This window comes from Erithacus rubecula, assembly GCF_903797595.1.
Source record: "Erithacus rubecula genome assembly, chromosome: 1".
NCBI lineage: Eukaryota > Metazoa > Chordata > Aves > Passeriformes > Muscicapidae > Erithacus > Erithacus rubecula.
The window spans coordinates 110,373,068-110,396,898 of NC_136658.1; the positions used below are offsets into that span (position 1 = coordinate 110,373,068).

The following is a 23,831-nucleotide window of genomic DNA, read 5'->3' on the forward strand; positions in this document are numbered from 1 at the left end:
TGTGCCACCACCCTGACTGACTGACTGTGCCAGCTTGGATTCTGACTCTGGCAGGGTTGGGATTGTTCTGTGTAATGCTGCATTGCTATTTGAATTGTCCTAGCAAAGAACTGTTATTCCTAATTCCCATCTCTTTGCCTGAGAGCCCCTTAATTTCAAAATTATAATAATTTGTAGGGAGAGGGTTTACATTCTCCATTTCAAAGAGAAGCTTCTGCCTTTATTGGCAGACACCTGTCCTTTAAACCAGGAATAGCCTGTAAATCAAAGTCTAGAAAAGAACACAGAATTTGAACTGAGACCTTGGGAAAAACTTCCAAGCTTAGAAGCAAGAATGTAGATTTAAATCTTAAGGCAGAGATGTGTTAAGTAGAGAAAAGTTTAGAGTTTAAGATATAGAAAGAATAAAGGTAATTGCAATGGTGACAAAAGTCTTAGAATTGATCTGTGTGTCACAACAGGATTGGCTAATGAAGGTCACACTGTAATTAGATGAAATTTCTTAGTATTGGATTAGAAAGATTAATATCGTTATTGGCAGAATTTTATTGGTTAATAAATCCTTAAAAGACTTTGTAGCCATAATCTTGGAACTTCTGGCCACACTCTCTACACCTGTAACAAGAACTCTCTGTAGAAGACAAGAAAAATAAAAAACACTTTCTAAAGCATCTAGAAGTCCCATCTCTCTACTTCATTCAGAAAAAAGAAAAAAAATCCCTTCAAGAAGGTGTAAGGTGGGAGCAATAAACTCACAGACCCTGATGAAGCACAGGAATTCACAGGAATTCCAGCAGAAACCCCCAGAGATCCCTTCCAGGGGGAGACCCTTCCACAGCCCTTCTTTCCTTTGTTCAAACTCCTTTGGAAAATCAAAATATCCACAGCTTCCCTCAAGGCTGTGGGGTGCTGTGCTGATCCTCTGGGTGTTTTCTGCTGGAAAAATCCCATTTTGTGCAGCTCCTGGCCCATGTGCAGTGGCCAGGTCCTTCTTTGACCTCCCTTGGGCACAGGACACATCCTGGGAAAATGCAGGAGGGATTTCTGCACCCTCAGGGCAGGAGAAAGATGTTTCTCCCTGGCCTTTGCTGCCTTCTCACAGAGAATTTGATCTTTTTCCTCCCAAAATTCCTGCTCTCCCAGCAGGAGAAAGAAGAGTCTGCTCCTTGTGACCTGACAGGACCTGAGGGAATGGCTGGAGCTGTGCCAGGAGGGATTTAGGTTGGATTTTAGGGAAAGGCACTGCCCAGGGAATGGGCACAGCCCCAAGGCTGCCAGAGCTGCAGGAGCTGCCAGGGATGCCCAGGCTGGGATTTTGGGGGGGTCCATGCAGAATTCCATGATCCTGGTGGGTCCCTCCCCAGGCAGGATATTCCAGATGAGCCAGATTTTGGCAGGGCACCACAAGCAGCACCTGCACTAAGGAGGAGCCCTGAGTCCCCAGTCAGTCCCAAAAAAAAAAACTCTGCAGGATTCCAGGACTCAGAAACTCCAAATTTTATCTCATCTGGTTTAGGATGGATCCTGCTGTCAGGATCAGCTTCACACAGAGTGTGAAACTCAGGTTGGAGTCCTCACAAACCAACCCAAAACACTCTGAGGTGCTGCAGGGCAGAAATCCTTCAAGCAGTATTTGGCAGTGAAATATTTCAAGCAATATTTGGCAGTGAAATATTTCAAGCAATATTTGTCATCTCAGATCTGAGCACAGCCAGCACTCACAGTTTGGAAAAAAATATCAAAATATTCTGCTCTTTTATTTGCCTCTTTCTTATTTCTCCTTCTAACCACTCCAGCTGAATAGAATGGATTTGTTAAAATTAAGCAAAGTTTGCCTGAAGACTCACATGAGGTGATTTGCTGAGCCATTCCCAAATTTTAATGCGTATGGGAGGGAGATTATTCCTTATCCCCACCCCAAATACTCTCATGTGAGTTCCTCTCATAGCCAGGCATCTGCATCTATTGCTTTACATTTTCTAAGCTGGTCATGCCAGAAAAAAAAATCAGCTTAAAGACTTTGTAAATTCCAGCTGAAATTCTCCAAAGCCTCCACAGCTCATGGGGTTTATGGTTTTTATTCTGTCGTGGCCTGGAGACTTAAAATCTGAAGGAAAATTCAATCAGAGGAGTAACCTGGGTGGTTCAGGCCATTAAATATAAATATTTAAATATAAATGTCTTCTCCAGGTCTAGGAATCTAAAGGAGATGCTGTTGCTTTGAGGTTCCTCTGCCACACAAGATTTCATACAGAAATGAACCAAAATTTGAAATAATTTTCCTTATTCCCATCCTAAGTTTCCTGGGCACTTCCTTCATCATATTCCTAAATTTTATTACCTTTATTCTTGCTATGAAGTCCAAACTTTTGGATTATTCAAGTATTAGACCTGTATTTTAGAAAAACAAATTCTCTGCACTCTGTATTTGAAGCTGTACTACATGAAGCATGAGGAAACCCAGGGCAAACTTAAAAAATTTAAAATATTATAATTTAAGAATGTTTATGCTTTATAAACAATATGGGGTTTTTTTTTTAATACCAGAGTGACTTATCTGAAGAAAAACAATGTGACAGTGAGGACTGTGTAAAGAAATCCACACACTTTCTGATTTTATGCAAAATAATAATTTGCATTTCCATGAGAAATAAATAAATGGACAACACCCAAATTCACAAAAACTGTAAAAGCAGAGGTCAAAAATCATCTGTGCTCTGGGTTATTTAAAACCAGTAACAGAATATCACAAAGCACAGACATGGATGACATTTGTGATTGTTTTCCTCTCAAAAACGTCTTGTCCAGCTACAAATGCAGGGCTAAAAATGGATTTAAATATCTGAGATTGAGCTGAAGAAAACATCTTGAGCAAGGCAAGTTCCATGAGCCAAGCTGGAAATTTGAGATATAAAAGTCTGTGTCTGCAGTGTAATATTGATTTTATGCCTAAGCAATGCCCCAGACTGGAGAAATCTATAAAATAATAAAGTTATAAAAGGAAATTTTAGATTCCACCCAGTGACCTGATGATTCAGGAGTGCTTTAAAAGATTAGAAGAGAGAAAAATCAAACTGAAATGGCAAAAAAAATGCTCTTTAAAATAGTCTGGTTTCCTCTTGGTTTTTGTTTGTTTTTTTTTAATCAATCCACTTTCACTTCACTGCCCTTTAAGCTATTTATAGAACTCCATGTTTTATTTAAAAATTGAAAATATCTACTCAGATACAGACAGAAGTTGCTTCATTCCTGTCATTTATTTGATAGTTTTTAAATCTTCACTGGATTAAACAAAAAACTTGCTTTGGTTATTGCAGGCCAGGTGATTTCAGGTTATACCTTGTGATTTTAATGTATAAAACACTGCAGGAAAGGGAATTGCTGGCACAGGGAAGACAACAGTAAATAAATATTAGTTCATTCTGATAATTTTAGAAAGATAATCCCTAAACAGAACAGAATTCCTTCATTTATCTCCTCCAAGTGTGGGAATCCAAAGGAGATGCTTTGAGGTTTTTAGCAATTAATTTCCTCTGCCACACAAAATTTGATACAAAACACATAAATGGACCAAAATTAAAGATAATTTTCCTTATTCTTATCCTAAAATTCATTATGGATATAGGATGAGGCAAAAAAGCTGCAGAGAATGAGGAATTTATCTGGGAAGAACAGGAAGAGCTGTGGGATTATTTGATTTTGAGACAGAAATTAATCCACATCAGTTGCACCTGGCTTTAAATTTGTAAAATCTTTAATAATGAATTTTAAAAATATTTAAATGTTAAGAAAAGCAGGAGGCTGTTGCCATTGCCAAGTCATTAGGCATAAAAATATCTCACTGCTAATTCTGGATATCAGCAAAAGTGATGAAAACTCTTGGGTTTTATAGAATTACTGAGGCTGGAAGAGATTTTAAAGATTATCCAATCCCACCATCAAAATCACCCTTAAATCTTTGACATCACTCTGCTGATCACTCAGTTGGGAAAAGGGAGGAAAATGTTGTTTTTTAAAAATACCAATATTTGCAAAAAGTTCTGATAGAGGAAAGAATGAAGTATGAAATAATCATATAGAGGAGTTGGAGAAAAATAATTTGTTTTCCAAGATAGCAAGGGAGGGTTGTTTTTTTTTTTTTTTAAGACAACCTGTTTGGGGAGGAAGAGAAGAGAAGAGAAGAGAAGAGAAGAGAAGAGAAGAGAAGAGAAGAGAAGAGAAGAGAAGAGAAGAGAAGAGAAGAGAAGAGAAGAGAAGAGAAGAGAAGAGAAGAGAAGAGAAGAGAAGAGAAGAGAAGAGAAGAGAAGAGAAGAGAAGAGAAGAGAAGAGAAGAGAAGAGAAGAGAAGAGAAGAGAAGAGAAGAGAAGAAAGAGAAGAGAAGAGAAGAGAAGAGAAGAGCAGAAAGCAGAAGAGAAGAGAGAGAAGAGAAGAGAAGAGAGAGAGAAGAGAAGAGAAAGAGAAGAGAAGAAAGAGAAGAGAAGAGAAGAGAAGAGAAGAGAAGGAGAAGAGAGAGAAGAGAAGAGAAGAGAAGAAGAGAAGAGGAGAAGAGAAGAGAAGAGAAGAGAAGAGAAGAGAGAGAAGAGAAGAGAAGAGAAGAGAAGAGAAGAGAAGAGAAGAGAAGAGAAGAGAAGAGAAGAGAGAGAAGAGAAGAGAAGAGAAGAGAAAGAAGGAGAAGAGAAAGAGAGAAGAGAAAGAAGAGAAGAGAAGAGAAGAGAAGAGAAGAGAAGAGAAGAGAAGAGAGAGAAGAGAAGAGAAGAGAAGAGAAGAGAAGAGAAGAGAAGAGAAGAGAAGAACGAGAAGAGAAGCGCAGAGAAGAGAAAAAGGAAGCTGAGATAATTCTTCATTTCCAACTATTGGGGAAATTTAGTAGGAACAGTTCTGCCCTGATGGGATCACAGAGGCCAGAACCAAGCACAGGCTCCAAAACTGAGGGGAAAAATTAAAAATAAAAATCCCTCATTTTTTAAAGGAGCTGTGCTTTGAAAAGACTGACAAAAATTGGCATCTTGAATCAATAAATCAACTCTGATAAATCAATTCTGAAACACAAATGGGAGTTCCATTGTGATGGAGCCAGATTAGGACTGATTTTTAAAAGATCAAAGACTTGCCCCCAAGGAAATACCAACTAAAAAATGAGAATAATTTTGTCACTGAGACAGTAATTGCAGCACTGAGGTGACAATTTCACACACCAAGGGTGGTGTCAATATTCCTGTGGGTGACAGCAAGGCAAGAGGACAGGATTTCCCTCAAAAAATTCCTTTTAAAATGAGATTTTCTAAACTCAACTACTTTACCAAACCCATTTCTGCTTTTCCTACAGTAGAGAATATCAAGTCTGTTTTTTTTTTGTCCAAGCTTTGAATTTAACACTTGGTTTAAAATATTAAAAAGATCCTTCAATTTCCCAATTACTTGATTTTTAAAATTCTTTTCCCACTCACACCATGCACAACCAGGCCACCACAAGATTTCTGCAACCTCATCAATGATGACAAAAAAAAAGATGAAAAAGCCACTAAAAGTAAAATGCTAAAATTAAAAACCTGTTTAAAGTTTGATGGCATAAAAAGCATTATTAAATTTACAATACAGAACACAACACCAAATCCTGGATGGCACTTTTGAGTTCCTAATTGAGTTTCAAACAGGAAAAATATGAATTTATGGCTTCATGGATTGCTTTGGGTTGGGATTTGTTGTATTTCAGCCAGGGATTGAGGGTTTTTAATTGTTCACAGTGTCTTAATCCCAGATATTTTTTTCTCAGTGTTTAATCCCAGATTTTTTTAACTTTTTCTCAGTGTTTTAATCCCAGATTTTTTTTTCACAGTGTCTTAATCCCAGATTTTTTTTTACTTTTTCACGGGATTTTAATCCCAGATTTTTTTTTCACAGTGTTTTAATACCAGATTTTTAATAATATTTCCCAGTGTTTAATCCTGGATTTTTAATTGTTTTTCATAGTGTTTTAATCCCAGATTTACATTTTTTAACTTTTTCACAGTGTCATAATCCCAGATATTTTTATTTTTTCACAATGTTTTAATCCCATATTTTAAAATAATTTTCCCAGTGTTTTAATCCTGGATTTTAAAATTTTTTTCATAGTGTTTTAATCCCAGATTTACATTTTTTAACTTTTTCACGGTGTCATAATCCCATATTTTTTAAACTTTTCCACAATATTTTAATCCCAGATTTTTAACAATTTTTTCCCAGTGTTTTAATCCCAGATTTTTTTTTAATTCCTTTTTCCCAGTGTTTTAATCCCAGTTTTTGGGTTTTTCTTTTTACTTTTTCACAGTGTTTTAACCCCAGATTTTGGGGTTGGTTTTTTTTTTTTTACTTTTTCCCAGTGTTTTAAACCCAGATTTTTTTTTTTTTTTTTACTTTTTTGCAATGTTTTAAATCCAGATTTTTTTTAACTTTTTTTCCCAGTGTTTTAAACCCAGATTTTTTTTTTTTACTTTTTCGCAATGTTTTAACCCCAGATTTTTTTTATTATTATTATTTTTTCATGGTGTTTTAACCTCAGCTTTTTTTTTTTTTTACTTTTTCACAATATTTTAACCCCAGATTTTTTTTTTTTTTTTTTACTTTTTCCCAGTATTTTAACCCCAGATTTTTTTTTTTTTTACTTTTTCTCAGTGTTTTCACCCCAGATTTTTTAATTTTTTTTACTTTTTCACGGTGTTTTAACCCCAGATTTTTTCTTTTTTACTTTTTCCCATTATTTTAACCCCAGATTTTTTTTTTTTTTTTTTTTTTTTTTACTTTCTCACAGTATTTTAACCCCAGATTTTTTTTTTTTTTTAACTTTTTAACCCAAATACCTTGTAGGAGGTGAGGATGAAGAGGCTGGTGGGCAGTGAGCACTGCAGTCATCTCATCATGGTCTGAGGGATGGATGTACTCATAAATGCTGTTCCCAGTGAGCTCCACCTGGGGGGAAAAAAAAACCCCAAAAACATGAAATAAAAGCAGCTGGGGGTGATTTTCTGCCCTTTTTAAAACCTGAGTGTATCAAAAGCATCTTCCAAATCCCGGCCATTAATGGGAATTAATTCTTTCCTCAGCAGTGATTGATATCAGAGAGGTTTTTGTGGGAATTTCTGGTGTTGCAGGGACAGAAGAGCTCCTGTTAGAGCTGGGGATGAAGTGATAAATTAGAGCAGCTGCAGAAATGTTAAATTGCCACAAATGGGAGGGAAACTCAGAGCTGTAGAAATGCCTCTCCAGAAGGCAAATATTAAAATAAAAATGATGTTCCTCCAAGTTGACAGAAACTCTCAAGCAATTCCATTGGAGCAGCAGGGCCAGGGCTCTGAGAGGACCCAAAAATCAGATTTTTTGTGGATTTTCACTGCTCTAAAAAACCACACAGAGTCAAGATCTGCCCTTAATATCTGTGTTTTCCCTCTCCTGCATCAAACTTTGCCTGTCCTTTCCTACTGCTCACAAAAAATCAAAAAGAGCCTCGTGGTCCATGTGTCCCCCCTGCCAGCTCTGTTCCCTCCAACCCCTGAGAAAAGTCCCCAGAAAGCTGCAGGACTGGATATAAATACAAATAAAAATAAAAATAAAAATAAAAATAAAAATAAAAATAAAAATAAAAATAAAAATAAAAATAAAAATATAAATATAAATATAAATATAAATATAATATGTAATACATAATAAATAATGTATAATATACAATATACAATATTATATATATAATATATAATATGCAATATATAATGCAAATATAAGTAATATAAATAATATAATATAAATATAAGTAATATAAATATAATCATATATATGTGTATATATATAATATTTATACATAAATATAAATAATCCCTTAACAAAACATAATTTCCTTCATTTATCTCCCCCAAATCTGGGAATCCAAAGGAGATTCTGTTGCTCTGAGGTTTATAGCAATTAATTTCCTCTGCCACACAAAATTTGATACAAAACACACATAAATGGACCAAAATTGAAGATAATTTTCCTTATTCCTATACTAAATTTCCTTGTCAATGTAGGATGAGGCTGCAGAAAATGAGGAATTTATCTGGGAAGAACAGGAAGAGCTGTGGGATTATTTGATTTTGAGACAGAAATTAATCCACATCAGTTGCACCTGGCTTTAATATTGTAAAAATCTTCAATAATGAATTTTAAAAATATTTAAATGTTAAGAAAAACAGGAGGCTGTTGCCATTGCCAAATCATTAGGTATAAAAATATCTCACTGCTAATTCTGGATATCAGCAAAAGTGATGAAAACTCTTGGGTTTTATAGAATTACTGAGGCTGGAAGAGATTTTAAAGATTATCCATTCCCACCATCAAAATCACTCTTAAATCTTTAACATCAGAGGTGTCTCCTCTGCTTATCAGTGAGCTGGAAAAAGGGAGGAAAATGCTGCTTTTTTAAAAATACCAATATTTTCCCAATCGGTGTCTTGTTGCTTTAAATTTGTAAAAAATCTCAAAAAAAAAAAAATTAAAATATTTCCAGGTGAAGAAAAGCAGGAGGCTGTTGCCATTCTGTGTTTGCAGTGAGTGTCAGGCTATGAGTGATTTTTGTTTTTTTTAAACTCTTCAGAGCCAGCTAAGAGAGTGTGATTGCCTTTTCTTTGGAATAAATGAAGTTGTCTGCCCCAACAAAGCAATCTTTTTTTTTTTTTTTTCCCCTGAAAATGTTCCTCATCCTTCCATTTGCTGCATTATTCATGGAATGTCCCTTCTCAGGGCTGTGCTAACTCATTTTTGGTTTTTTTTCCCCTTCTATCTATTCCCCCACTGCTCCTTTCCAGCAGCCCCTCCCTTCAAAAATAAAAAAAAAATAAAAATAAACACATCAACAGTGATCTGATATTGTAACCAGACTGAAAATTCACTGAGTTAGGAAATGGGAAAAAATGGAAAAAAAATAAGGAAAGATGGAGAAGAGAGAAAAAATGAAAGAAAAGGAATAAAAGGAGGGGAAAGGAAAGGAAAGGAAAGGAAAAGGAAAAGGAAAAGGAAAAGGAAAAGGAAAAGGAAAAGGAAAGGAAAAGGAAGAGGGAAAGGGAAAGGAAAGGAAAGGAAAAGGAATGTTTCTTTTTATTTATAATTACAAGAGGGGAAACATCCAGCAAATGTCCATTGGTATCTTTAGAAATATCCTGATCACCTACATTAAAAAAAATCTAAACATTTTTCTGCTGAGGGATATTTAATTTTCACAGCATGACAAAATTCAGAGTTCAAACCAAGAGGAACATCATTCACAACCATCTTCTCATTATTTTATCTTTGGCTAAGAGGGATTTATTTTTTTTTTTATCCTGAATTCTTTGCCCTTGAAATGAAAGATTTTTATCAGAGAATTTACCTTACAAAAAAAAAAAAAAAAAAAAAAAAAAAAAAAAAAAAGAAAAAAAAAAAAGAAAATTAATTCACAGATGATCTCTCCCTTCAATTTAGAGACTTTCTGATATAAAAAACCCCAATCACTCTGACCAACCTCATCACTCATCGAGATGTTTTCTCTTAAAAAGTGTAACTAATGGATGTCTCCTGCATTTCCCAAACTCATCACCTATTTGAAAATTATTTCTCATGCAAAGGCACATTTTTAAACAGGATTCAAAGGGTCAAAGGTCACAGTTGTATCCAGAATTTCATTTTTTGTCTCGGGGTTTATGTCTAAAATTCAAGCCTAAAATTCTTTCTGAAATAATGATTGTTTTTCTTTGTTATAAAGGCAGAAAAGATTTTTATTCTGGTAGTTTTAGTTGCAACCCCAGGAAAATCAGCAGGAGGTAAAGGTACAACAAAACTGACTTGAAAAATTGACTTTAAAACAGAAAACCACCAGCAAAGAGAAGGGGGCTAAGCCAGACTCAAAAACCAAAATATGGATCCACAATTTAAAATCTCACCCCCCACCAGGCAGGGTACATTTCAGAGCCTACAAAGAAACCCTAAAAGCTTTAAAAAAAAAATAAATTATAGAGTTCAATTCATAAAGTTCAAACCTCATGCCTCAGGTTATTAAAGCAGCTTCCTTGATGCAGTTTTTAATAGCTGTAAATACCAAATATCAGCATTTCCTACTAACAGGGGGTTTATGAGGAACTCAGAGATTATTTTTTTTTTCCAGCCAATGAATGATTTTTAATAAACACACAGGACTAAACAGATGGATTCCAGAGCAAATAATTCCATTTTTTGCCTCTCATAGACTCATTGGATGAAGGCAAAATAAACTCAGATATTTGTGGTTAAATATTTCAAGATTTATCAAAAATCAAAGAGAAGCTTGGCTCCCTCATGAATCCAAAAAACTGCTGGAATAAGCTCCAAACCTTCAAATTAAATAAAAATTTCTCTTTGCACATTGTTTCACAAGAGGATTTTCCTCTCCTTTTTCTGTCTTTGGACTCTGAAAGGAAAAAAAAAAATTTAGGGAATTTGAAGTTGCTTGTTATCTATGGAAAAAAAAGAGGCAAGAAATTGTCTGGGAGGAGGAGAAGAAGAAGAAGAAGAAGAAAATTTACAGCAAAATTTACAATTTTTCCTGCTCCAGTTGGGAGCAAATCAAAACTCCAAAGCCACAAATGAAGTGGCAGGGCCACAAATGAAGATGTGGATTTTTTAGAACCTTTGTTTCTGTGACAAAGCCATGCTCAAAAACAATCCTGCACGCTGGTTTTAAATTTGGGACTGGTTTAGGCAGCCCAATTTTTTCTCAAGCTCCAATTTTCTTCCTGCTGAAATGAATTCAAAAAATAAAGGCCACTGTAGCAAGCATCCAAATATCATCTGCAACATTATTTTTAAATGGCCTTTTTTATTTAGTTTAAATATATATATCTTTAAACAAATGGCACTGGAATTGGGAATTGATGTGTGGGTTAGTTAATTGTCAAATTATTTCATAAAAATATCTTTCTGTGGTCACTCTAAAGAGATTTTTTTTTTTTTTTACCATCACCACCACTCTGTTCTCAGCTTGTATTGGCTGCAGCTCTGTGAAGGCACTTGGAAATAAAATGTGGAATTATGGCTGGGTGAATTTTGCTCCTCCAATCCCATCCTTGTTGATGTCAGTGGCAGAAATCCCAGGGATTTCCAGAGGAGTGGGAACTAGAAATCTTTTGGAGAGCCTGGGAGCTGCCAGGAATTCTCCCAGGATTGAATGGATTCATATTCTGGGGAGTGGGAGCAGCCCAAAATTAGTGCAAAACAAAATTATCCCTTCAAAAATAGAATTATCCCTTCAAAAATAGAATTATCCCTTCAAAAATTGAATATTGGGGCAGAGCAAGAACAGATTGGAGATAAATCAGGATGAGTTGTTAACTGAGGGTCTAATTTATAAATAAAACCCTGTGCACTGTGAATTTTTTGAGTTTTGGGAGTTCCTTAAATTTCAAATCCCACAATTTCCAAGCTCAGTTGTTCACTCTGCTGAAGTGGAAGGTTTGGGATTTTTGCTGGTTCAGCTGCCTCCAAAAAGCAGCTTGACCAAATATTCTGATTTTCCTCAGCACCTCTTGCACTAAGAATTTATAGATATTTCCATGCACGTGGAATTCAGTCAGTGCAGATGAACAGGAGGATTGAAATTAAAATAGGATTAAAATTAAAATAGGATTGAAATTTGTATGACACTGCCAGTTCCCTCTTCCTACATGACAGAGTCTGTTTAGTGTCCCATTTATCACATAATTCTGTAATTTCTCCAAAAATTGGATAACACTGAGTCAAAAAAAAAAAAAAAAAAAAAAAAAAAAAAAAAAAAAAAAAAAGTATTTATGGTGGCTATTTATTCCCAAAATTATTTTTTTCTAAAGATATTAGAGAAACAGGAATTTAGAAATTGGGTTTTTTTGGGTTTATCTCCTTGTTTTCTCTACCTCTTGAGTTCTGTTTTCTCTCATAGTCACTAATCATAAAATCACTGTCATAAACACACATCCAAAGAACTCCACAATTTTTTTTTTCAATTAAAAGTATTGATTGCTACCAGAATTAAAGTACACAAATAATCCCCATTAAATCCCCCCTCTCTGTTTATTGGAACAGCCACAGGATAAATTAACAGATATTTTCAGAATATTCTCCTCTCTCTCTCTCCTTCATCCCCTCTGCTGTTGAGTCTTAATTTCATTTTATTTATTTATTGATACACAACTGAACACCTCAATTTTTTACAAGTCTCATCCAGGGTTTGCTGAAAGTAATGAGGAATTTTTTTATGGCAACTTTAGCTCAGGTGCTACCAGTGAATTCCAGTTACAGACAAAGGAATGGAAAGTTGATTTCTACAATAAATTCAGACTCTTTGCCCTTTGTGCCTATCCCAAGAAGGCAGAAAAAAAAAAAAGTAGAAATGTCCACCTAAGAGAAAAAAAAAAAAAACATAAAACCCCCTCCTACTTCTGGTGCAGAACAGTAGTAAACTGAGTTTTATGAGTTCTATCACAACCATATAAAATGCTTTACTGAAAAGACCACTGAGCTGGAAAAACTCAGGAAAAACTACCCTGAATTCCATGTGAACACTCATAAATCTGCCCCCCTATTCCTTTTTTTTTTTTTTATTTTTTTTATTTATTTTATTATTTTTCCTCCTCCTCCAGCACATTTACCATAAAACTCCTGTTCCACATCAGATTTCCTCTCCCTTTCATAGGCAGCCTCAATATCTGACACAATCTAAGACTCCCAGACTCAAATCCTGAGTTTTATTTCAGCCCTATTGCCTTACCACACTTGGCTTTCAGGCCCTGCCTCCATCTGCAATTTGCAATATCATATTATTTATGGCCCTTCTGAAAGGTAATGAGGAGTAAAATACAATGAACAAGAACAGATATAAAGACAGGGAGATGTGGTGGCAAGGAAAGGAAATTTGAGTATTTTACCAAAGCTGTTTTCAGGGAAAAGAAAAAAAAAAAAAAAGCTTCAAACAGCCTTGAATAAAAATAAAATAAAATAAAATAAAATAAAATAAAATAAAATAAAATAAAATAAAATAAAATAAAATAAAATAAAAATAAAATAAAATAAAAAAGACTTTATATAAAGGCAAAGCACCAGTGTGAGGATCCAAATTTGTATTTAGCAGTTTAATTTTATTTGTAGTTTAGATGTCAGAGCCCACCCCCATACCTGGGACAGGCCAAGGTGCACAGATGCTGTCTCAGAAATGTACATGATTTTACCATCAGATGCCACGACGAAAACAAAGCCATCCAAAGTCTGAAATCAAGAGAAATGCACAGGGTGAGCAGCAAGAAATCTGTTTAAAACATTTATAGTGGATAAATAATATATTAAGGGGGATGATTTCTGATTTAAACAATAAAATTGAGGGAATAGGATCTTTTATCTGTTTTTATTCCTTTAAACTCAGGGTATAAAATCCACCTCATTCCCCTGCAGATGCAGATTTGCTGCTGCACTTTCAGGGAATATTCTGCTGTTGATTCAGGATTTTTTTTTAGTGTTCAGCCCAAATCCTGAGCTCTGTGGTGATCAGGGGGAAATCAAATCCTACATGAGCCATTTTTTATGGCAAAATTGGCAAATCCAGCTCACTGCTATTTGCAGTTTATTTAATGGCACCACGAGCAATGTTGAAATTTGGCTACATTTTCAATAATATATTTCTGAAAAGAGAGCTCTCTGCTCTGGAACAATGTGAATTTCAAAAAAAAAAAAAAAAATATCAAAAATATCTCTGAGTGTGATAAAATTTTATCCTTGCAGTCTGTAAACCTCAACCAACACAAACTTGAGATTCAATCCTACAAATTCTCCTTGACAGGATGTTGGCTGGGAGGCCAATATTGCTTCTGTGTGCAAAAACTGAAGTTTGATTTAGTCAGATATTATTTATATGAGAAAAAAAAAAGAAATACTGTGGTAAAGCTCAGCCAAAACTGGTCATGATTTGGACACAAAACCTCTCAGTTTGGGGGGTCCTTGATTTTTCAGTGTCCAATTTCAGGCATTTTTTCAAAAGTAGCTGACAGCAAAACATCTGCATTATCTCTACCCAGCATAGAAAGCTTTGATCAACACATGGCATGTGAATATCAGTGAATATTCACACAAGTGAATAACTCTGGAAAATGTATTTGGAAGAGGAAAAGTAATTTTTACAGTACATAGGTGAAACAACCACCTGTTTTAATCCATTTAAAATAACTGAATTGGAAGAGAAGCAATAAAATTCTGTCTACTTCATGCACCTCTAGTGCCACCCCAATAAGAAAATATTCCAAATTATTCTCTGGCTTACTAATGACTCTACAGCATATAATTGAAATCAGATTACTCTTTGCCATTTTTTAAAAGCATAAATTACATTTTGTAGAAATATTATAATGGGAAATAATTTATTGCAGCTTTAGCCACAACTTTGCTTTAAACATTGTTGTCTTGCAATTGCTTTACCCTGTATCATTAATAAACTTGGGTCAATGCTGCTGTTACTGCAGCACATCCCAAAATTTCATGTACAGTAATGAACACTGAGGGTGAAAGTTCACGTGGGGAAAAAAAATTGCAATAAATGTGGGTTTATTAAAACCTTTAGCATTCGTCATTCAGAAATAACTGAGCTGCAAAATGAGAGTTACAGGTGGTCAGCATTTAATTTGGTGCAAATTCAATTAATTTGGTGTAAATTAAATCCAATTATTTGCCTGGAATTCAATTAATGCCAGACAAAACAGCCAGGAGGAGGAGTAATAATTTATACAATCGGGACTGTATTTTAATATATACATTAAATGATCATGCAGGAGATAATTTTGAGCTCTGCCATTGCCTGGGTGATGTCAGTGCCTCCCAAAAATCTCATTTTTCCCGGCAGGAGAGCGGCTGATCCTCTGTGGTAACAAATAAATAACTGCGCTCGTCATTGCAAAGGTCGGGGCCGGCAGCACCACGGCAGAACAGATTTTCTGATTAAAATTATGATTTTTTTTTTTTTCTTTTTTAGCCCCGGCCGAGCGAGGCAGTGAGAACAGCCCCAGCTCTGTGACCGGAATTCACCTCCCACAATAAACACGCCCGGTAAATGTTTAAGGGCTCTTTAAAATCGGGGGAGGAAACGTGAAGTTCACGTATTAAAAACAAAAAAAAAGTTAAACGCAATTTCCCCCCCCTCCTGTTGGCATGCTTGCCCCTTCTTAAATTCAGAATTCAGAGGAATTCCAGAGCAGATCACCGGGATTGTGAACAGCGGAATTTCCAGATGTTAAAGTCCCCGGGAGATCCAATCCAGGTGTTCTCCCCTCCCAGGTTCCCTGGGGACACCCCCGGCACTTCTGACTCAAGTTTTTAGGGCTGGGAGACGCTCAGAGCGCCTCTTGTTTCTTCCATTATCAAAGGGGTATAAAAATAAATAATTAGAATATAAGTGGTTGGTGTCTCTGGTTTTCTGCTCTCCCAGCCCAGAGAGGGAATGAGATGAAAGCTCCTGTCGTGATGAGGGGTGAGGAAGGGGAAGGAGGAGGAGGAGGAGAAGGAGAAGGAGAGGGAGAAGGAGAAGGAGAAGGAGAAGGAGAAGGAGAAGGAGAAGGAGAAGGAGAAGGAGAAGGAGAAGGAGAAGGAGAAGGAGGAGGGTGGGTCGTGGTGTGGGGAAAAAGATGATGATGAAGAGGAGGAGGAAGGCGTGCCCTACCTGGAGCAAGTGGGATCCGAGCTCCATGGCCACGTTATCCAGCGGCCCGACCCTGCTCGGCTGTCCCCAGGCGTCGCCCAGACCTGCAAAAAGAACCGAACAAATAAACAACAACAATAAAAAAACAAAACAGGATTTGGTTTGAGCAGAAATCGGAGCCCATGCTGTCCCCCTGCGCTGCCCGTGCTCCCTCTTCTCCTGGAGCTGGGAAAGGCTGAGTCCCTTTTCCACACAGGCTTTGGGAGGGAATTGTTCATTTTCCGCACCAGAACATCCCCGCGGATGCGCTTTCCCTCTCCCCGAAAATCCTCCGGGGACGCGGCCGCAGCCGCTCCCATCGCCCCCGGGCCGGTCCCGTCCTGTCACTGTCCCTGTCCCTGCTCCTGTCACCCTGAGGTGGCCAAGGAGGAGGAGATTAAAGAGATCCAGAGCTCGATTGGAGATGAACTGCCCCGATTTCACCTGTGCACGGACGGCACCGACCCTATAGCCCGACCCTATAGTCTGACCCTATAGCCCGACCCCGCCTCGGGGCCAGTGCAAAGTTTCTGATGGAGCTGATTCGGGGCGAGGAGGGGCGGCTGGGCTGGGCTTTCTGCACTGATTGGTTTGTTTGTTTGCTTGCTTGTTTGTTTGTTTGTTTGTTTGTTTTTCCATTCCTCGGTGAAAAGGAGCTTTCAGCAGCTCCCGGTGAAGCCGACACCAGTGCCAGCCAAGAGCCGGGAACTGCTGGGGGCACCTGGGGACAGAGGGGACACTGCCCGCGAGGGATGGAGGGGAAGGGAAGGATCCGCATCCGTTTGGTGCCTCAATTTTGGAGAAAAAAGAAAACCCCGGGTTTCTGGGAGGCCTCAGAGCCCGGAGCCGGTGGCTCTGCATGGAGCCTGGAATTCCACAATCGGCCCGGCTCGTGGATGCCCCACTGTGAAACCCAGACCCGCGTGTTCCCCCGGTGCTCTCCCGCCGCCCAGGTGCTTCCAAAGAAATCTCCTTTACTCTCGGCTCCGGAACGGGAGGGAAAACTGGCAGAAATTCCCGCCCTGAACTCCAGCTCCGTGATTCCCAGCACCCGTCCTGACGCTTTCACGGATTCATTTGTGCTTTGACCACTTAAACCCGGTCTGGGAATCATGGGGGGATTTCTCTCCGCTCTTGGGTCATCCCTTGGGATGGGCAGGATCTCCCGCTGGAGGGACAGGAGGCGGCCCCCGAGTTTTTATTCCCTTCCCGGAGCTTTGCTCCATGTCCCGCTCCCTCCGGGAAAGCGCTAAGGAGCCAGGCAGGGGACACCGGGGACTTCGACTGGCCCTGACACCTCATTATTCCCGTCCCAAGGCAGTAGCAGCACCAAAAAAGAGGGGTCTGCATCCCCACCCCGTGTCCGTCTCTCCGTGTCTCTCCAAATCCCGGGAATTCGCAGCGGGAAGGGAATGACACCTTCCCTGCTCTGAAAGAAGCACTGGGAGATTTGCTCAGAAGAGCCAAACGAAAATTCTCTTTTTTCTCCGCTGTTTCCCAATTCACCGTTTGGAAAAAGCTCCTAAACTTTCAGAGACACGGCAAAAAAAAATGTAATTTCTGCTGAAATGCTTTTTCGTTTCTGGGGAGAAAAAGTTTGGGAACCGCCGAATCATCCTGCAATTTCTTTCCCGAGACGGCCACAAATGCAAACTCCAGAGTCTGTCCCTGTGCCGCCGGGTTTGCCCTTATTTCAATTCACTAATTACAAATTTCGAAATATGAGACTGCAAACCTACAAAGAGAGTCACACACAGCGGTATAAAAGCTGCCCTGTGCTCTTCCATTCCAAAAGACGAGGCAGATTTATTCCTTGAGCTCTCACGAAACTCTTCAAGAGCGACCCGCGTCTCTGCCCCACCCGTGCGAGACAATTGGCTCCGTCCTGTCCTTTCACAGCATCCCAAAATCTGCAAGAGTTTTGAGGTTCTTTCCTAGCCCGGAATAAAAAAAAAAAAAAAAAAAAATAATGTCGCTTGCTCAGATTTGCTCCTTTTGGACTTTTAAATTGGAGTCGCAATGGCGAGCGCGCATCAGACGTAAACACGTTCGGTGGATCAGCCTGGCATTCGTCTGAGCTTATTTTAAAGCCGGTGATTTTATCATTTAATCCACCAGCAGATCGCTTTAAAGGTGAAAACGAAACGAATAAAACCTTACATTCGAATAAAGGACTAACGCCCATTAACTTCTCCTCCGGAGAGATTTGCAAACGCGTTCCTGTAAACGTATGGATACCATAGGCTCGGCCGGGTTGCTCCTGCCTGGCCAGTAAATAAAGCACAAATTTTGGCCTGGAGCGAGGCCAAAATCGCTGCCGATACACAGAGAGCTTTTCCTGCCCCGCTCCTTCGGGATGGGAGTTTGCTGCGATGGGAACGAGCCCTGTCTGGGGATGCTGCCGGGGGTCCCACCCGAGCTGTGCCACCAGAAGGGTGGTTTGGAAGGGAACGTTTGGAAGGGAACATTTGGAAGGGAACATTTGGAAGGGAACATTTTCAGATGTCCCCTCGCAGCAGGAATTACCTGGCCCCGAGAGCGAATTCCCTACTAGCTGGAGCATCATCCCCACAAATGCTGGGAACACCCGTGGGGGTGACCTGGCTCTGAGCGAGGATCTTTTCCCGTGCTGGAGGGTCAGGGATCATCCAGATCCAGTGACCCTGGGGGGATTTGGGCAGCCGAAAGCCTGGAAAGCCGGGGCTGGGCTGGGGCACGGCCCAGGGCTGCCCGCGGCTCAGTCCCAGGCTCAACCTTTGCTTTTCTGGCACCCCGCCGCCGCAAACACGGGCGAGATGAGCCTTTCTCCTGCTTTTCCTGGTGCTTGGAGCGGTGTCTGTCCCCCCCTTGGCCCGTGCCCGGCCCGGGATGCCTGGCACGGCAAAGCAGCGGCCCCTGTGCCCGCCGGACCCCTCCGGGCACCGGGAGGCAGCTCCGGCTCCGACATCTCCGGCCCGGAATCAGAGAGGGTTTTTTTTTACAAACATCCCAAAATTCGCGCTGCTTCTGCCGTTTAAACACTGCGGGATTTTCGTACAAACGCGTCCCGCTCCCTGCGGCAAACACGGCCAAAATCCCCCTCCTCCCCCTCCGTCTTTTGACACCTCTGGCTGCTTTCCGAAGTACCTCAGCACTCACTTTGGACCATTTGTGTATTTTCCAGTTTCCAGGGGGGAAGCGGGGTGAGCGAAACTGTAATAAGATCTAGAAATATTTGGGAACAACTCCCACCTTTGCTCTCGGCATACAGAAGTTCATCCGCACACACATTTGAAAGCCCGGTAGCTTTTCAGCTTGGGATTCTGCTAAAAGAATTACTTAGCCATGTATTACGTTCAGTATCGGGTTCCCTGTAACTTGGGAGTGTTTTCTTTGTGTCTGCTGGGCTGTTCTCCCCACCCTTCACAAGGAACATGGGGATAAAGACAAACCCGGGGGATTCGCTGCCAATCCTGGTTTTTGGGTTTTCCCCAGCGCGGTTGTGCCTCCCTCGGTCCGGAGAGTCCCCGAGGGATCCCAGCCCCGACGGCACCGCTGGATCTCGGGGGCCGCGATGGGTCCGGAGCCAGCGGGGAACACCCAGGCCCGGCCAGGGAAAACTCTGAGAGGGGGGAAACCCACACGTCAGGGGGGTTCTGGGAAGATCAAGGGGTTTTGGGAAGGAACAGGGCTGGGCAGGGATGTGCGGGACCGTCCTGCGGGCTCAGCGCCGAGGGCTGGGCGATGGGGAGGACGGGGGTAAAGATCAAGGCTTTTATTTTATAAAAATAAAAGTAAAATCTAAATTTTTTTTAAAAGGATGAACTGACAGGAAAAAAAAAAAAAAAACCTGCCCCCAAGGACACCCGCACAAACCCGGCTCTCCCCGCCGAGCCCAACCCACCAGATCGTGTTAAGCGGCCCCAAAGCGGGCGTCCTACAGACGGGGAGGTCACGGGCAGACCCACGGCAGTGACCCCCGCCCTTCCTCTCTCCCTCCCTCCCTCCCTCCCTCCCCTCCGGCCGGAGCGACCCCGCTGCTCGTCCCCGCCCCGACCCCGCACTGGTTCCCGCCGCCTGGGAACGGCCCCAGGAAAACCCTAAAAAAAGCACTTTTGTTTTAGTAAGACCTTTAATGTCACTATTAGTGGTTAGTACAATAGGGGCTGGCTTTCCAAAAGGGATTACTCACGCCTCGCGCTTTATTTATTTGTTTAAATCATTAACGAACCTTTTCCGAGCGCGTGTGACAATCGGATGAAATAGCTGCGATTCGCCTTGATTTTCTTAAAATATACATTCGTGGCCAGGTTTAAATGGGGACGGAAGACTGTGAATATTCCTAGTAATTTCTATTGTCTGCCTCTCGGAATAAGGAAGGTCTGAGATCTACCGTTCCGTCACTTTATTCAGATTATTTTGTATTGCGCACATTATATTTTGGGGCACATATTAATTAGCTAGTTCCCATCCGGTTTAAACAATCCTAAATGCTCAATTTTATAATCCATTTTGGACACTGCTCGGGGATGGGGGAGGGAGAGGGTGACGATTTCACCAGTCTGCCATAACCGGGGGGCAGAGAATCGCGGTTTTTCTATGCGATTCATTCTCGCCTCTCTTTCTTTCATTAGCTCCTTTCCAAAATAAAAAATTAAAAAATAAAAAATACTGACAGCGGAGACAGAAAACGACTCGTGGTATATTTTTGTTCTACAGTAACAAAGCTGTGGCAACAACAACAAGAAAAAAAAAAAAAAAAAAGAAAAACGAAAACACGAGAGAAGACGGTGTTAGAGAGAGGGAGCGCGGGGGAGGCTGCGGTGTCCGGACTTTAACTCCTGAATCTCAAGGTCGCAGCGGCACAATTTGGGATTTCGGAGCACGAACTTGTCCCTTGCAGGGTTTGCCCTGCGAGGGCGAAAGGAGCTGGGGTAGAAATTCCCTTTCACTCTCGTTTCTTGGAGTTTGAGCGGGTTCGGTCCATCTTCGGGAAAAACCTGGCCGGGCTGAGCAGGAGACCTGTCCCAAGCCCTGTCGGGATCAGTCACCTCGCTGAGGGTCTCTAACTTTTCCTAACCTACGTGTCAGCTCTCTGAGGACCGAGGGTTTTAAAAACACACTCCTCTCTTTCTGTCTGTCTCTTTTCCCCTCCAGTCTAGACAGAGCTGGAAGCCAGGTCTGCAGCTGAACAGCGTTCCTGGCCGTGCTGGCCGCACTTAGTCCGGGCCTAGCACGCGTCTGGTGGCGTCCCAGACCTGTCCCCCCCACCCTGCCACCCCTTTAAAGTGACGGCTGGGGCAGCCCGGGGTGCTCAGGGGGGCTGATCCGTGCCCACCTTTATTTCAGGGCCCGGGATCTCGGACGGGGGTGCCCCGCACCCATCGGGGCCAACCCTTGCCATGGCCCAGGATTTAAGCTGGGAAACCATTCCCAGTAAAGCCAACTGGAAACCAGTAGCCGACTATGAGGAGGGGGGAGGGAGGACGGACAGAAGGACAGACGGATGGGGACCCTCCTCCTCCCCTTCCACGGGCAAATCGCGAGGGAAAGGGATGTTTGGGTGATGCGGGACTGCGTGGAAGAAACCCCCCTTAAAATTATTTAAAAAAAAATCTTTCTGCAGCCGGCTCTGTCCGGCTCCCCCCTTTCCCCTCCACCCTCCCAGGCACTAAACGCAGGGCTCGGGGACCGGAGGAGGTAATTCCCCCGGCCTGTCATCCCTGGATGCAAAGCTTTGGTTTTAAATGTATTTCCAGCCGTACTTAAGACGATGAAAGATCAGGAATTCGCTGTATGCATTTAAACGTTGCCCTTAATAAGCAGAGTGTGCGGAAGCGCACGCCCGGCCTGTTTAGGGAAGACAGACACATAAAACACACCCGAGCTCTGGGTATAAACCTGCTCTCGGGGCCGTCTTGTTGCTCTTGAGGATCAGCAGGGCTGGAAAAGCCGGGACGCATCCAGCAGCATCTCGAAACGTGCCGCTTTCCCTCCCTCCTAAATCAAAGGCGTTCGGGGACACGTTCGCCAGGCACGGCCGGAGAGTGATCCCCCCTCACCCCACCCTCGAAATCACGACGCACTATTTCTCATCGGGAAATTTCCCGCTGGGGAATAATGGCTGGGAAATGCGGCGGAGCAGCGCCCGGCTCCACTCGCTCCGCCGGCTCGGGAGTGCACACTAAAGGAGCCCCTGGCTTCCCATAGCACGGCTGCTCCGTGCTCCCGAAATTCTGAATTAAATGGCCACGACGGTAAGCTTGGCTCGGGTTGGGAGGGTTTGGTTTGTTGGTTTTTGGTTCTGTTTTTTCGCCCTCCCTCTATTTTATTTTTGGTTGTGTTCTTCTTTTTAGTCTTTTAATAAAGCTCCTTAGAAACCGAGCCGGAGAACGGACCATCCCCGGCGGAATTCGCTAATTCCTTCACCCTGCTCCTAGTCTGGAGAGGCACAAACAAATGACAAAGCGGGGTAGCTGGGCTTTATTTATCTACCCGCAGGCTCTGCCCAGCTCTTCATCCCGGCCCGCAGCCTCCCCTGGCCCCGGGCGGCCCCAAAGGCGCTCGGGGGGAAATTGTGAGGCTCCCGGGGGGCTGATTCCCCCCAAAACATGCGGGAAGGAGATATCGGTGCCGCGCCTCGCTGCTGGGTGTCCCAGAAGAGCCACAGCGGTGTCGCAGCCAGGCTGGGCTCGGACCTTCCCTCCCTTCTCTCCCCGGCCCCAGGAGGAGCCGCAGGGCCTCTCTTCATTCCCAGCCTGCTGCTCTGGCTGCAGAAAACTCCAACCCAAACTAAATAATAATAATAACAAGCACACAGCATTCCCCCTCGAGGGAAGCGCCGCGCCGAGGGGCCGTTCCCGGGAGCCCGGCGGGATCACGAAGCGAGCCCGGCTCTCATCGGGGTCCCCCCGAGCCGAGGGGGCTGAAGGAGCAGCCGAGGAGGAGGAGGAGGAGGAGGAGGAGGAGGAGGAGAAAGGCGGCTTGAACCCTGCTCTGCCTCCCACTGCAGCCGGGCTTGGGGCAGCGCAGCGCTGCCTCCCCTTCCAGGGCTCTTTTCCAGCCCGCTTTTCCTTCAATCCCCCCTCGTGAGACCCGTTCTGAGACCCCTGCAGGCATCCCCTCCCTCCTGCCGGGCACCGAGGGGTTGGTGCCCCCTCCCCGCTCTCCCCGTCCCTCCCGCGCAGATCCCGGAGCCCCGGCGCTGCTTTTACCTTCGGGGAAGACTGCTCGCATTTTCAGGTAGCTGGTGGTGAGGCGGATGATGGACGCCTTGTCCAGCTGCGAGGTGATGGCCGAGGGCAGGGGTAGGAGTTTGGCCAGTTCGTAGAATTCTCCATTTTCTTTTTCCCGTCTAGTCTTTGCCGCGTTCTTGGATTTTTCCTTCATCGCGACTGCTGCAAGGCGGGGATGTCACTGGCATATTAGACCCGATTCTTCCGAATGGCAGGGGGGCATGGATTTCCACTGCAGAGTTTGTATTTTCGTTTAAGGAAGGGAATTTACCCAAATTAAATCAAATAATTAATAATAATAATAAACGAAGGGAAAAAAAAAAAAAAAAGACAAAAAGGGGAGTGAAAAATAAAGCTAAACCAACCAAACAAAAACAACACCAACAGAAATGGTGCGAGGAGGGGGGAGGCGATCTCTGAGCTACAACCAGCACAGGAAAGCCGCTCGGAGAAGGCAGTTCTGCTCTGACCCTGCAGCAGCGAGGGCTTCGAAACCCAGACTGAAAGACCCACGGAAACCTTCGTCCTCTGCGTGCAGCTGAATCGGATCTTGATCTTCTCTTCAACGGGGACAAACTGTTGGTTTCCCTTCACTGAACGATTTCTTCTACTCAATCCTTCCCCGTCCAAAAATAATGATTAAAAAAAAAAAAAAAAAAAAAAGGAAGAAAATAGAGCGTCCATGCAAGAAATCATCGAGCTAAGCAGGCTGAACCATTTTTGGACATTTTGTCTCTCAAGGAAAGAAAAAAAAAAAAAATGGAAAGCGAACGACCGCGCTGCTGGTTGAACGAAGTGCAAAATGAGCTGGTCCCGGAGCCCGGGATGCCGAGGGCACGACGAGCTCCCCGCTGAAGCAAAGTCAAAGGCGGTGACTGCGATGGCTGGAGCGCTCCGAATTCAGCAGCTCT

The 23,831-nt window shown here is 42.2% G+C and overlaps 2 protein-coding genes across 2 annotated transcripts in view; one reads left to right on the plus strand and one right to left on the minus strand.

Moving 5' to 3' along the window:
• The window catches only part of SIM2 (SIM bHLH transcription factor 2), a 54,435-nt gene extending 30,975 nt beyond the window's left edge, over nucleotides 1-23,460 (minus strand). The window contains exons 1-5 of the mRNA XM_079312438.1: nucleotides 23,286-23,460; nucleotides 22,900-23,152; nucleotides 15,689-15,771; nucleotides 13,165-13,254; nucleotides 6,840-6,948 (exon numbers count right to left, since the gene is read on the minus strand). Coding sequence (XP_079168564.1) covers nucleotides 6,840-6,948; nucleotides 13,165-13,254; nucleotides 15,689-15,771; nucleotides 22,900-23,074 — 457 coding nt within the window. The 5' untranslated portion in view covers nucleotides 23,075-23,152; nucleotides 23,286-23,460. The remainder of the gene's footprint in view (nucleotides 1-6,839; nucleotides 6,949-13,164; nucleotides 13,255-15,688; nucleotides 15,772-22,899; nucleotides 23,153-23,285) is intronic.
• Nucleotides 1-23,831, plus strand: part of SETD4 (SET domain containing 4) — a 242,220-nt gene that overhangs the window by 13,209 nt on the left and 205,180 nt on the right. The gene's annotated exons all lie outside the window — the stretch shown is intronic.